Source organism: Chiloscyllium punctatum, chromosome 29, assembly GCF_047496795.1.
Source record: "Chiloscyllium punctatum isolate Juve2018m chromosome 29, sChiPun1.3, whole genome shotgun sequence".
NCBI classification, from domain to species: domain Eukaryota; kingdom Metazoa; phylum Chordata; class Chondrichthyes; order Orectolobiformes; family Hemiscylliidae; genus Chiloscyllium; species Chiloscyllium punctatum.
This window is the reverse complement of record NC_092767.1, coordinates 57,647,149-57,661,455: the sequence shown is the minus strand read 5'-3', so window position 1 is coordinate 57,661,455 and position 14,307 is coordinate 57,647,149. Positions and strand designations below refer to the sequence as shown.

The 14,307-nt window shown below is 41.7% G+C and overlaps 1 protein-coding gene across 1 annotated transcript in view; it reads left to right on the top strand.

The window, feature by feature from the left end:
- Positions 1 to 818: 818 nt before the first annotated feature.
- LOC140454429 (NACHT, LRR and PYD domains-containing protein 3-like) overlaps positions 819 to 14,307 on the top strand; it is a 58,036-nt gene continuing 44,547 nt past the window's right edge. Inside the window, exons 1-6 of the mRNA XM_072549150.1 lie at positions 819 to 856; positions 3,267 to 3,353; positions 8,242 to 8,408; positions 10,285 to 10,456; positions 10,560 to 10,625; positions 12,121 to 13,858. Coding sequence (XP_072405251.1) covers positions 3,344 to 3,353; positions 8,242 to 8,408; positions 10,285 to 10,456; positions 10,560 to 10,625; positions 12,121 to 13,858 — 2,153 coding nt within the window. The 5' untranslated portion in view covers positions 819 to 856; positions 3,267 to 3,343. The remainder of the gene's footprint in view (positions 857 to 3,266; positions 3,354 to 8,241; positions 8,409 to 10,284; positions 10,457 to 10,559; positions 10,626 to 12,120; positions 13,859 to 14,307) is intronic.

Below are 14,307 nucleotides of genomic sequence, written 5' to 3'. Positions count from 1 at the left end.
TCAACAAACAAACCAAAGGCATTTCTTACCTGATTAAATCTACATGTATTTGAGAGACTGGGAGGGTCCATTAACTGAACAGAGCAGCATTGAACTTTGGAAGGAAGATCTCCCCACGGCACCTTGGCAGTAGTTGGCCAGAGCTTCAATGCATCCCTCCGCACGTATTCCTGGAACTTGGAATGTTCCAGTCTGCAATACTCGGTCAGGGTCAACTCCTTGCTCTGGAAGACCAACAAGGTTCGGGCAGATCAAAGAGTGTTGTCCACTGCATTGATGGTGCTCCAGACACAGTCAATATTTCTCTCGGTGTGCACCTCAGTAAACAGAGAGCAGAGCATAGACTCCTACGTAACGGAGCTGCTTGGGACAAAACTCATTATAAACACTGCTTCTTTCTCCAGACTTCCTTTGCAAAGGCACATTCTAATTAATGACGTCCTGATAACAGGGATTGCAGGTAACCGTGATAATGAGTACAGCCAGCAGAGTGGAGAGTGACAGATTGATAAGTGTGGCATTTTGAGTTCATCTCTTTCCTTTGATTCAAGAATTAATCACTGCATGTTCTTTCCTAATATCAACTGTGTAGCAGGGTTTACTTGTAAACAGTCGGCAGTTAAGACTGTTGAAAGGCTAAGGAAAGTATAAACGACCTTTGTGGTGGGTGGGGCTGCTGAAGCTTGAACAGTTAGTTAACTGGGTCTAAGATTTATTCTGTTTAAAACTGAACTGCAACGGTTTAGAAGGCAGCTCACCACCACCTTCTCAAGGACGAATAGGATGGGCATTAAGGATGGGCATTACCCAGCCAGCGAAGCCCAGGTCTCATGAGTGAATTTAAAAAACAACTGAGGTAGGTAATATTTAGAAAGGGACTTCTGTGAATCCAACAGAGTGCAGTTTGGTAAGTGTGGGAGGGAGTTTTGTTTTCACTCTGCTCTCTTATTTTCTGAACAACTTTCCCAGATCGGGCCAAGGCCCAAGAGCTGACAAATTATTGAGGGATTTATTGAGAAGCACCAGGGAGAAGTAAAGGTCAGTGAATAAGAGGAGACTGAAGTTAAGCTATTGGGAGTACGGGTCTTTCTGCTATAAAGCAACAATTGCATTCCTCTGCATCCCCGTGTTATAAAAAATCACTACAACTGTTCAGTAGAAAATTTGCTGTATCTCAACATCATTCAGAATTCATCAAATATAATGCAGCGAATTTGCATTGACAAAACACACCTTATACCAGAACGACCTTTACCTTTAAGATTAAGAAATTAGAAGAGTTAGCAAGCAACATTAGCAGTGTAGAGAAGGAGACCCAGCAAGTTCACACACTGGAGCAGGGGGAGGGGACAGTCCTGCTGGAGAAGAGCTCACAAGAAAGAAATGTGCCATCACTGGAAAACCATTTATTCATTGGTTGGTAAGTAGTTTCTATATTGAAAATCTACTCTAATTTACTTTCAGATTTAATGTAAATAGAAGAAATACTTTACAGATAATAAAACTAAAAACCAATAACAATTTAAAAATATTGAAAACCACTTCAATAAAATAAAGATGCATGACTAGGGGATGTTTTGTATCTGCATGATGTGGTAACTGGTGGACCCCATTGTGGTTCGAAATGACTACATCTGCAGCAAGTGTTGGATGCTTGAGGAGCTCTGGCTCAGAGTTGCTGAGCTGGGGCCTGAACTTCAGATACTGCAACACATCAGGAAGGGGGAGAGTTACCTGGCTGCTGTGTTCTCAGACATAGTCATAGCCCTTAGATTAACTACCTGGAATTCTGTCAGTGGTCAAGGATGAGGGGGCATGGCTACGAATGAGGCAGGTAGAGCAATCCAGCAGGCCCTGCTGAAACAGTCCCAGCCCTTGAGCTTGTGTAACAGGTTTGAGGTCCTTGCTCCCTGTGTGTATGGGAAGAAAAATGTAGTAATAATTGGTTATAATATAATAATACCCAGGACAAAGTCGCGGCTTGTTAATCAAATTGGCAAGGGTAGCCTTGAGAAAGAGTTTACTGCACCTTGTTTTCTCCTGACCTGCTCTTCTGATCTTTTAATTGCATGAGTGTTGGTCTCATAGCTGAACGCTGAAAGATCTGCCACTTCATGACATTATAGATTATAGCTGAGTGCAGTTCTTCTACGCTAACGGCCCATCAGACTTTTTGGTTGTCAGGTTTCATTTGCTGAACCTGTTTTGTGTCCAACCTACTTAGCATGGTAATAGTGCCACACAGCACGATGAAGGGTGTTCCCAGAGTGAAGACAGGATTTTGTCTCAACTTGCCGGTTTCTAGATTTGACTGAAGAGGATTGTGCAGGGTTGACAGGGAGGCTCATTGTCATTGTCATTTCCAGTGCCCACGTTGATGTCTAGTGATCTGTCTAATTTTTGTTTTTAATTACTCTGTAATAGTTGTTTCATGTAACTGAACAATGCGTTCAGCCACTTCTGAACCAGTTAGCAATCCCCCATATTTCAGTGCCTCTGCAATTTCCTGCAGAATATTCTGTGTCAGGAATAAGTCTGGTTTTACTTTGCACTATATGCCAATGAAGGGTCCCAGTGTTGAGACCGGGTTGATGGGAGCTCATCTAGAACTGGGTTGTGGAGATTAGTGGGACTGACAGGATTTCACGAGGCAGCTGTCAATATCGCAGATGGCCAAGTGCATTATCACTAGACTCTTAAACCAGAGATGCCAGATAAACTTCTGGGTATCTGGGTTTGAATTCCACAATTGCAGTTCGTGGTATTTGAATTCAAGAAAAATCTGAAATTAAGAATCTCATGGTGACCATGAGACATTATCATTTATCATTTATCAGAAAGACCTACCTGCTGCACTGCACTCCAACTACCACACCCTGAGAAAAAGAACAGGAAATGACATCACCACAGGAAAAAACATCACCACAGGAAATAACATCACCAATCCAAAGGCACCCAACCATATAAATAGAAAGCAGGAATCATGCATACTGCTTCACCTGAGACCCACTGAAGATGTTACCTAGTAGGGTGATGAAATGTCTGGAAATGAACTTCCCAGTTCAGTGAGCAAATCTACATCTAGTCAACGATGCCCACATCCTGTGAATTAAAACAAAACAAAATCTGATCTGGAGAATTCATCATGAGTTTCAATGATTTACTGATAGGGGAAAGGAGGGAATGCTATCCTGTTTAACAAGACAATGTTTTCCGTACTGCAATATTGTCTGTTTACCGCTCTTATTAATATATATCTATTATAGAATCTGGGAATACCTGTCACCAGCATTGCTGAAGAATTAAACAGGGAAGAAGATCTAACATCTCACCAAGTGTTAGAATGGACACAGGTAGGTTCACAAGGTGCTGTGACACATCATTTTTGTCTTGAAATGAGCCCCTGGACGCACGCAAGAACCTGCAGCTCACATAGAATGGGGGAATAAGATAGATTGTGTAGAAAGAAAGAATTGAGTAAATCCCTTTGTTCTTCACTCTGGAAGAGGAGAACATGTGGTTGGAGTTCAGAAGGGACTGTGAGGAATTTGCACAGATTGATATAAGAAATGGCGAGGTATTAGAAGCTCTGTTGGGTTAAAAACAGACAAATCTCCTTGCCTGGATGAGTTGCTGTGAGACGTGAGGCAGGCTCTGACACAAATTCTTTATTCATCTCTGGCTATGGGGGAAGTGCCAGAAAACTGGAGGACAGCTAATGTGGGTTCACTTTTCACAAAGGGTGGAAGAGATAAACCAAGAGATGACAGACCGTTGAGACTCATGTCACTGGCAGCAAGCTATTGGAGAAAATTCTGAAGGAGAGAATTAATATCCACTTGGAAGGGGCTACATTAATTTGGCAGTCAGCTTGGTTTTGCCAGAAGGAGGTCATGCTTAACAAATTTCTTTGATTTTTTTGGAAAATGTGATCAAGTGTGTGGATGAGGGGAAGTTTGGTTGATGTAATTTATATGGATTTCAGCAAAGCTTATTATACTGTCCTACATGGGAGAGTGAGAAGGTTAAAGCACATGAAATTGAGGGAAACTTGGTGAGATGGATCAGAAACCAGCTTAGTAATAGGACAGAAAGGGTAATGGTAGAAGGCTGTTCGAGTGATTGGGGGCCAGTGTCCTGTAGTGTACCACAAATCAGTACTGGGATACTTATTGTTTATTATTTACATAAATGATTGAGATAAAAATGTTGGGAAATGTTAAGCAAATTTGCAGACAATACCAAGATTGGTAGGGTGGTTAATTGTGAAGAAGATGGTTGTAGGTTACAAGAAGATACAGACAGATTGGTCAGATCGGCAGAGCAGTGACAGATGGTATTTAAACTGGTAAGTGTGAGGTGATGCTGTTTAGAAGAAACAGGATGAGGGAGTGTTCAATCAATGGCAGTACCCTGGGTAGCTTAGAGGAACAGAGCGAACTTGGAATAATTATTCACAGATCCTTGAAAGCAGGCATTTGAACAGGATAGTTAAAAAGGATGATGGGACACTAACTTTCATCAGCTGTAGCAGAGAATGTAAGAGCAAGGAGGTAACGATGCTGCTCTACAGAATGTTTGTTAGGCTATAGATGGAGGAGAGGAAAGATGTGATGGCATTGTAGTGAGATTCACCCCCAGGATGTTGCCTGAGATGGAGCAATTAAGCTAGATAAGATTGGCTTGTTTTCTTTACAGCAGCGAAGACTGAGGAGGAACATCATCGAAGTGTATAAGATTGTGAGGGGTATAGACAGAGTGAATAGAGAGTACCTGCTTTCCTTCATTGAGGGTTCAGTGACAAGGGGTCATAGTTTTAGGTTAAGAGGCAAGAGATTCAGAGGAGCTTTGGTGAAGAAACCTTTTCACTTAGAGGTGATGGGAATTTGGAATGCACTTCCTGGGAAGGCAGTAGAGACCGGAAACCTTACAAGTTTAAAAAATATTTGCATGAGTGCTTGAAATATTATAAAATTCACGGGTATGTGGCAGGTGCGAGAAGTTGGGATCAGGGCAACTTTAATGGCAGTTATGTCGGTGTTGACTCAATTCATCTTTTCTGCGCTGTATAACACTGTGAGAGTGATAGTGTTGAGACCTGTTACGGTCACAGGTGGAGGGAATTCCTGAGTGCTGAAACTGTCCAATTTGTAACTGGTATTGAGACTGGCAGGTGGATAGAGGTAGTGACTCAGAGCAGGGTCTTCCTGAACAACAGTGAGACACCAAGGAGGCTACTCCGTGTGGGGAATCAGTGAGAGGCAAGTGGGACAAAGGTTTAGGGAAAAGATAATCATTGGCGATTCCATAATCAGGAGATTAGAAGAACTCTTCGAAGGACATGAGCTGTGAAAAGGTCATGAAGGGTAAGTCACCTGTCTAGTACCAAAGGGAAGATCATTGTGCTTATAGAAGGAATGTTCTAGTTAAACACAAGAATTATTAGACAAGGCTTCAGTTTTATGATTTCTGCATCATTTTGCACTAGTCTGTTTGAGGAGACGAATGTGAGGCAGGTCACTGTGTGGTTAAGGCCTTGAACAGGAGGACAGTGTTCATGTTCTTGGGTAATTGAAATAGGTTCAGAGAGAAGGAAAAGGATGCCTGTGATTTTAAAAAATCTTTCATGGGGTATTGGCATCATTGGCATTTATTGCCCATCTTTAATTGCCCTCTGATCTCCGAAGCCAGGTGCCAATTCTTGGACGCCTCCTCCTACTGTCCCCTCGACCACGACCTCACCTCTCATCACTAAATGATCATCTCCCAGACTTTCCACAACCTCCTGAAATCTCCCATCCAGAACCTCCAAACTCATGGTCCAGTTCTACCTCGTACCCAAAATCTACAAACCTGACTGCCCCAGTCAGCCCATTGCCTCTGCCTGCTCCTGCCCCACCAAACCTATCTCCTCACATCTGAACACCATCCTGTCCCCCTTTGTCCAGGAGCTCCCTGCCTATGTTCAGGACAGCATCCATGATCTCCATCTCCTCCATGACTCACCATGGGCATCCAGTCCCTATACGTGTCCATCCGCCATGGCTAAAGCCTCCAAGCTCTCTGTTTCTTCCTTTCCCACTGACACAACCAGCATCCCTCTATCAACATACTCATTTGATTGGTGGAAATGGTCCTTACCCTCAACAATTTCTCCTTCGAATCTTCCCATTTGCTTCAGACCAAAAAAACAGCCACGGGCACCCGCTATGACTGCCTCTTCATCAAGCATGTGTTACTTCTGCTGTTACTCTGGCACCACCCCTCACCTGTTCCTCCGCTACACTGATGACGGCATCAGCACAACCTTGTGCTTGTTCCCACGAGGAGGTTGAACAAATCATCAACTTCACAATCACCCTCCACCCTGACCTTAATTTCACAAGGACTATGTGTGACACCTCATTTTCCTTAGTTGACCTCTCCATCTCTACCTCCGGCAACCAATTTAACACGGACATCTATTTAAAATCCACCAACACTCACATCGACCTTGACTACTCATCCTCCCAAACCCCACACCCACCCCCATTCCTGTAAAAATGCGATCCTTTGTTCCCAATTCCTCTTACTGCACTTTTTCTACTTCCAGGACCAGCAATTTCACTCCCGGACATCACATATGGCCTCCTATTTCCAGGAACACAATCTTCCCTCCCACGTGATCAACAATGCCCTCTAGCACATCTTCTCCACTTCCCACACCTCTACCCTTTAAACCCGCCCTCCCAAATGCAACAAGGATAGAACGCTCCTGCTCCTCACCTTCAACCCCACTAATCTCCGGATACAGCGCATTATCCTCTACCAATTCCACCACCTGCAACCATTCCCCCACTGTCAGAGATATATTTCCCTACCCACCCATCTGCATTCTGGAGAGATTATTCCCTCTGTGACTCCCTTTTTCGATCCATGCCACCCTCCCACCAACCCACCGTCTACCTTCCCTTGCTACCGCAAGAGGTGTAAAATGTTTACCCACACCTCCCCCCTCAGCTCCATTCAAGGCCCCAGTGAATCTTTTCACATCTTTCAGAGAATTTTCTCCATATCTACACATCACATCTACTGTGCCCATTGCTCTCGACATAGTCTCCTCTACATCTGGGCGACAGGACGGCAACTCATGGACCATTTCAGAGAATATCTCTGTGACACACGTACCAAACAACTCTGACACCCTGTGGCCGAACACTTCAACTCCCCCTCCCACTCTCCCAAGGACATGCAAGTCCTGGGCTTCCTGCACCGACAAATCAAAGTAAACTGACAACTGGAGGAAGAACACCTCATCTTCCGCTTAAGGCCTTCCAACCACACAGCACAACATCGACTTCACTAGCTTCCAAATCACCCCTGACCCCACCTCATCCCAGATCCAACCCTCCAACTCAGTACCGTCCTTTTGACCTGTTTGTCTCCCTATCGGCTCCACCTTCCCCAACAACCTTTCACTATGATCCTCCGCCTGCGTCCACCTATCGCTTTCACAGCGACCAAGATAATGGTTTGGGGTGGGGTGTGGAGTGTGTAGGTTGGAGACGGAGTGGTGGTGTTTGCCTTGTTAATCTCTTCTTGTCAGCGAAGGAGTTTCTGCCCTATCTGGTCATTCCATTGACTTGGAAATGGAAAGTTGCTTTCAGCATCTCTATAAGCATAATGCATTTTGAGATATTTGGCTACTACTGAGTTAGTCTCATTGACCAGAAATCTGCACTTTTTTTTTGCTTCAACACTTTCACTGACTCCATGCAATGACAGGGGAGAAATTCCATAAGGGTGACCTGTCTGGGTATGTCTCCATGCCGTTGGAACTTGTGATCAGGTTGTAAATCATGTGATCTATAATAGATATTTTAACAAAGTCAATCCTTCTGAATGAAATGGGAGGTTTTTTGTTTAAGTTGTGTGGACTCGATATAAGGAGACCCATTTCTTGATGGGTTTTGAAGGATGACTGAGTTGGTCCAAGAGGATTCTTTGTAAAGAAATTCTGGAATGTATATTTCAAGGTCATTTAAGAATGGGTGGTGTGATCAGAGGTGGCTATCATAGATAAGATGAAGTTAAGTCACGTTTGACAGATATGGTCAATTTTGAAGAATAGGGAAAGGCACATTGTACAGGTTTGAAGACTGTGCTCAATAATGTGGTTCACACGTATACTCAGTATAAGAGGAATTAAAGCCAACTGATCAGAAAGAGTATAATGTATTTTATTTATATTTGTGCTCACAGATCCAGACTCCATAATCATTGAGTTCTTGACAGAGTGTAAACGTTACCAGTTATTCCGGTTGACAAAGTTCTACCAGGACAGACTTGAACAGGCGATTGAAGAAGGGGTGGATGGTGTCAGCTCATTGTTAACATACAAGAAGATTTTCAGTGGAAAAGAACATTTAGTAAGTGGAAGGGACAAAGACTGGGTCCCAAATATATGTAAATCTCAAGATTTACAGAAATACAGCAAAGGAAATGCTGATAGCCTCATGTTGTAGTAGTATTGGCGTTATTAATGGACCACAGCCATCAGTTCATCAACATCAAATCCTGACACGGAGTGAGAAAAATACCAACAGTTCAGTGCTTCCAGAACCTCAGATAAGAAGTCACTTGATTCTCCTAAGTCTGTTACACATAAGATAAGGAAAGTTAGTTTTCACAGTTGTAAAACACTCTTCAACATTTTACAACAGAAATAGGATAGAATTAGAATCCCTACAATGTGCAAATAGGCCCTTTGGTCCAACAAGTCCACACTGACCCTCCAAAGAGTAACCCACACAGACCCATTCCCCTATCCTTTTTTTTATATACATCCCTAACTAACACACCTAACCTACACGCCCCTGAACACTATGGACAATTTAGCATGGACAATTTACCTGCACATCTTTGGATTGTGGGAGGAAACAGCAACACCTGGTGGAAACCCACACAAACATGGGGAGAATGTGCAAACTCCACACAGACAGTTGCCCGAGGCTGGAATCGAACTCAGGTCCTGTGAGGCAGCAGTGCTAACCACTGAGCCACCATGCCACCCACAGATCTGTCCATATTTATTGTTTGTATCTAATTCTTCCGCCTATACTGATTTTTTTTTGTTTATTTTAACCAAACTTTTCTGATTCATGCTATATAGTTTAAATTAATTGGTTTCAAAAGTTTCAGTAGAATTTCTGCCAGACTTCCTTAAGGCTGCATGGCTTAATCTTATCTCTTTCAAGATAATCAGTGATTTTTCAAAATAACTGTTTTATAAAGGCATTGCTCACAGCTTAAAATAAAGAAACAGGTGCAATTCAGTTTTTACATCTGAACTGACTGAACAATCAAATTCATCTTATTTCCCACAAGGATGTACATATGCAGAGATAGGACCAGCCACAAATCTTCACTTACATCATGAGTCAGATGGCAAAGGGAGAGTGACATTGAGTTCTACAAATGAGAGCTCAAGAATATACAGATTCGGATAGACATCATCTTAGCAATTTTAAAATCTGATACCACTAGAAATCATTGTTCCTCTGAGTCTGTGCACTTCCTTTTATCTCCATATGCTCACCTGATGAGTGGTGGCTGAGTTTGAATCAGGCTCAGGTAAATCTGAGATGGTCACGCTATTCAATGAGAATGGAAGGTGTCCTTTATTGTCCGTTATTGCAGAAAGTGATCATTTGACGATTCTGTGCCTTGATCATTACTTCCTACTGGTCAACCCAATCCTAGCTGTCGTTCACGGCTTGCTGCACATCATTGAACACAGTTGGTCACAGGACACAGAGCTGAGAAACTGTTACAGTGATGGTGTGGAGCTGAAATAATTGTCCTCCTAAATAACGATCGTGTGCCTTTACGCAAGGTGTGAGGCCAACAAGTGAAGTGTTTTCTAGAAAAGAAGGTCATTGACCTGAGCCATAATTTTGAACGATGAACAGATTAGGCTCAAGGGGCTGAATGGACCATTTCTGTTCTTCACTGATTCACTTCTGACCAGAATGGATCAGTAGCTGGCACAGTATCTGCATGCTGTCCTGAAAACAACTCTGAGACACAATTGATTAATAGACTGTGCTTGAGGGTGAAATGTCCTATTCCAGATACCATCTTTCCGGAGGACGTTTATAGAATACTCATCCATATTCATGGTGGACCAGGATATGGTGCAGTGACTGCTTTCCAGCCTCAAAACAACTCCTTTACCGAGGAGATCCTTTCCTTCTCATTCTCTTTCACTCCACAACTCAATCTATTAATGATTATTCTTTACAGGAAATCATTGAGCTTGCAAAGAAGAGAAACCGGGCAGATAGTTCCAAACTTCTCCTAAAGCTGGTGATGGAAAAAGGCTCTCAGGCCCAAAGGGTGATGTGGGAATCATTTGTAAAAATGCGCCACGGGTTACCAAAGTTGGATAAAATACTGAAAGAGATGCAGAAACATGGTATAGTAAACTCTCACGTTGTTTAATTTCAGACAGGAGCATTTCATATTTCACTGTGGTATTGCACCGACGTGAACTAATGATACCTAAATAATCTGAACAGGTTCTGATCCAATTCATTACATGGATAAGGTCGGAAGTTTATCTGAAATGCCCAATCACCTGAAAGGTATTTGACAATATGAAAATCTTAAACCATTTTATTTCAGTTCAGAATGTAATACAGAATGTTTGACCTTTGCCATTTATTTGGAGTTTCATAATCTGATCATCTAAAATTCAAAAGCTGGGAAACACAGCTTGTTGGATCATCCTTCAAATCTCAATTGATTTACATAGATTCAAGTTAGGATTCATACAGTTTCTCCTGTATGCTGTGAATTTTTATGGGAGATACATCATTTCATCTAATGAACCTGCTAATAAATGTTATGTATGACCTTTAGACAGAGGATCCCGATACCATGCACACAACTGGTAGGATTTATAAATAACAACTTGTTTTAATTCACTTACAGGATATGGGTATTTGTAGCCAGGACAGCCTCTATTCCCCATCCCTGTTTGTCCAGAGGGTAGTTAAGAGACAACCACTTTTCTGTCTGTCTGCAGTTACATGCAGACGAGATAAGTTTAAAAATGACCCATTTCCTTCCCCTAAGAATATTGGTGAACTAGATGACTTTTCTTTTCAACAATTGACAGTGGGTTCATGGTGGTCATTAGTTTCTTAATTCCAGGTTCTTTATTGAATTCAAATTCCATCATCTGCTGTGGTGAGATTTAAACCCAGTGCCCTAGAATATTAGAGTAGTGCTGGAAAATCATAGCAGGTCAGGCAGCTCCTCGGATCTTGACTCTAATCTCCAGCATGTGCAATACCCACTTTCATCCCAGAATATTAGCTGAGTTTATGCATTTATAGTCTAGCGATAATACCATTAGGTCTATATCATGGAATTTGGCCATTTGGCTCAAATGTCCTTCGTATACCCTCTCTCACATGTATTCCTGTAACCCTTCTGCTTTTTTAGCTAGCGTTCTTCTATGTATTCACCTGTATACCTTTCATGGTAAGGTCCACGTTTTAAATCTCTCTGGGGTAAAGATGTTTCACATGTATAATGAACTGGGTTGATTCGTGACTGCCTTCATTTCCAAATAAATTTCTCCACTCACCTCTATTCTCCATCAATTCCATCAATCAATATTATTTATGGTTTGAAATACCTGTATTATGTTAACCTTGCTCTTACCTCTTCTGTCCTATTCAATCTTCCTTGATAAAAAAATAACATACCACTTTTGTTAAAAATTTTTGAACTATATCGCTTTCATGTTTGTAGTGTGGACACTAAAGCATTACTGTAGTGTGGCGTACCTTTTAAATCTAATAATGAGAAGAAAACGATGACTTTTTAGTAACCTCTCTGTTCAGTAATTATCAAAACAAAAAGAATTGGAATTTTTTCTCAACCATCCTTCATTTTCAAGTGACGTTTTCATGAACTGAGGCTTAATTTTTACACAAATCACGATTGAATCTGTATACTAAATGCAACATTTCACTATCTAGTGAAAACAAATTGAGAACCTTTTTGGTTTTTTTTTCAATGTGAATATAACTGACACTGAAAAGCACTTTCCATCTGTTTGAATTGAAGTTATTCAGCAGAAACACAAGGAGACCCTCTGTGTCCAGACGAAGACACTGAAAGTGAGCACTATTCTAATAAAGGAGAAGGAAAAGATTTTCCAACTGATTGATCGATATGCTGAGCTAACAGTCATTTCTACTGTTCGAGAATGGACATTTGTCGAACACGAACTGCTAGCAAGAGGCCGAGACCATGAGGAGTGGAGAGAGAAACATCTCCGTCATGACCTGGAAAAGATCCGAACAGATCAATTGTTCTATAGCAGCTTTTCTCACAGAAAATCCAAATCTGGGAGTTCAGCAGTAATGAGCGGAGTCCCAGGGATTGGAAAAACAACAATGGTACAAAAGATTGTTTATGACTGGGCCACTGGGAAAATATACCCAGAATTTCAATTTGTTTTCAGTTTTAAATTCCGGGATTTGAACGCTATTAACTGTAGAATAAGTCTGAGGAAACTGATAATGGATCAGTATCCTTACTTTGGGAGTGTTCTTGGAGAGGTCTGGATGAACCCCGAGGGTTTGCTATTTATACTTGATGGTTTGGATGAATTCAAGGACAGTATTGATTTTTCTGAAAGTCAGAGAAATACAGAACCTCCGCTGATTTGCATGGATCCTGAATGCTGTTTTGAAGTATCTGACATTGTATATGGATTAATCCAGCACAAGCTGCTCCCAGGATGTTCAGTGTTAGTGACCAGCCGCCCCACTGCATTGCATTTATTGGAAAAGGCTGAGATCAGTGTCTGGGCTGAAATCCTGGGATTTGTTGGTGATGAGCGGAAAGAATATTTCAGCAGGTTTTTTGAAGATCAGATGGTGGCAGCAGCTGTTTTAAAACACGTGGAGGAGAATGAGATCCTGTACACCATGTGCTACAACCCTTCGTACTGCTGGATCCTTGGTATGTCACTTGGTCCCTTTTTCACAGCAAAAGATAAGAAACAGCAGCAAGTGCCCAAGACCATTACCCAACTCTATTCCTACTATATTTACAACATTCTGAAAAACCATGGCCGAGAGATTGAAGACCCGCGTGATGTGTTACTGAAGCTTGGTGAAATGGCCTTCACAGGAGTCTCTGAGAAGAAGATTGTGTTTCGGATTGGAGACTTGATCCAGTACAATTTGAAACCCTCCCAGTTCCTGTCTGGATTCATGATGGAACTTTTGGAGAGAGATGATTCTGTCCGCAATGTGTTTTACACATTCTCCCATCTCACCATCCAAGAGTTTGTAGCTGCACTCGCACAATTCCTGATCACAAATCCCAAGAGCATCCAAAACCTCCTCCGTGAAGTATACAGCAACAATGATGGGAGATTTGAAATATTTCTCCGTTTTGTTGCTGGTCTCTGCTCCCCCCAGTCAGCTCTTCCCCTGGAGAATATTCTGGGTCCATTGCATCATCAAACAACCTGCGAAGTGATTGAGTGGATGAAGAAAACTCTTGTCAGATTGACTGGAAGTGGAATGGCTCACGTTGGGAAAAGAAGCCTTTTAATGATGTTGCATTGTCTATTTGAGTCTCAGAACAACGCACTGGTACAGGCCATAATGGGATCTGTGAAAATACTTAACTTTGATGAATTACGACTCACCCCTATTGATTGTGCAATCCTCTCGCATGTCATTGGGTTCTGTGATTCAATAAAAGAGCTCACACTGCGGAAATGCTATATTCAGTGCGAAGGACTCCAGCGGCTGGTACCCCTTCTGCACAAATGCCACATCTTGAGGTAACTATTTGTTTAGTACTTTCATTGTTGATAAACCACTTACTATGCAAAGTAAACAAAGAAAGCACATTTTTCAGTCCAAACAAAGGAGGCAGAGTCAGAAAAAACTTGAGAAGATGAGAGTAAAAGGCTGAGGTGAAAAATAAAAATGAAAAGGACAAATGTTGTATTTATTTATTTACAAAATTGAATATAGATATTCTCAGGATTTTAAACACCAATGCTGTGAAACGTAAGTTCTAAAATTTATAAATTAGAATTAAACTAATAAATTAGAACATCAGCTTTAAGCTGCTCAGATCACAAGGGAAGACACTCAAAGTGTCATCAGAAATAATACTCTGGTTCTTTACAAGCAGGGGAAAGTATTTTAAATTGTGATAATTATATAAGATGGCTTTTTGAAGTTAATTATTCATGGTGATTACAGTTCAGTAAAATAAGAAACT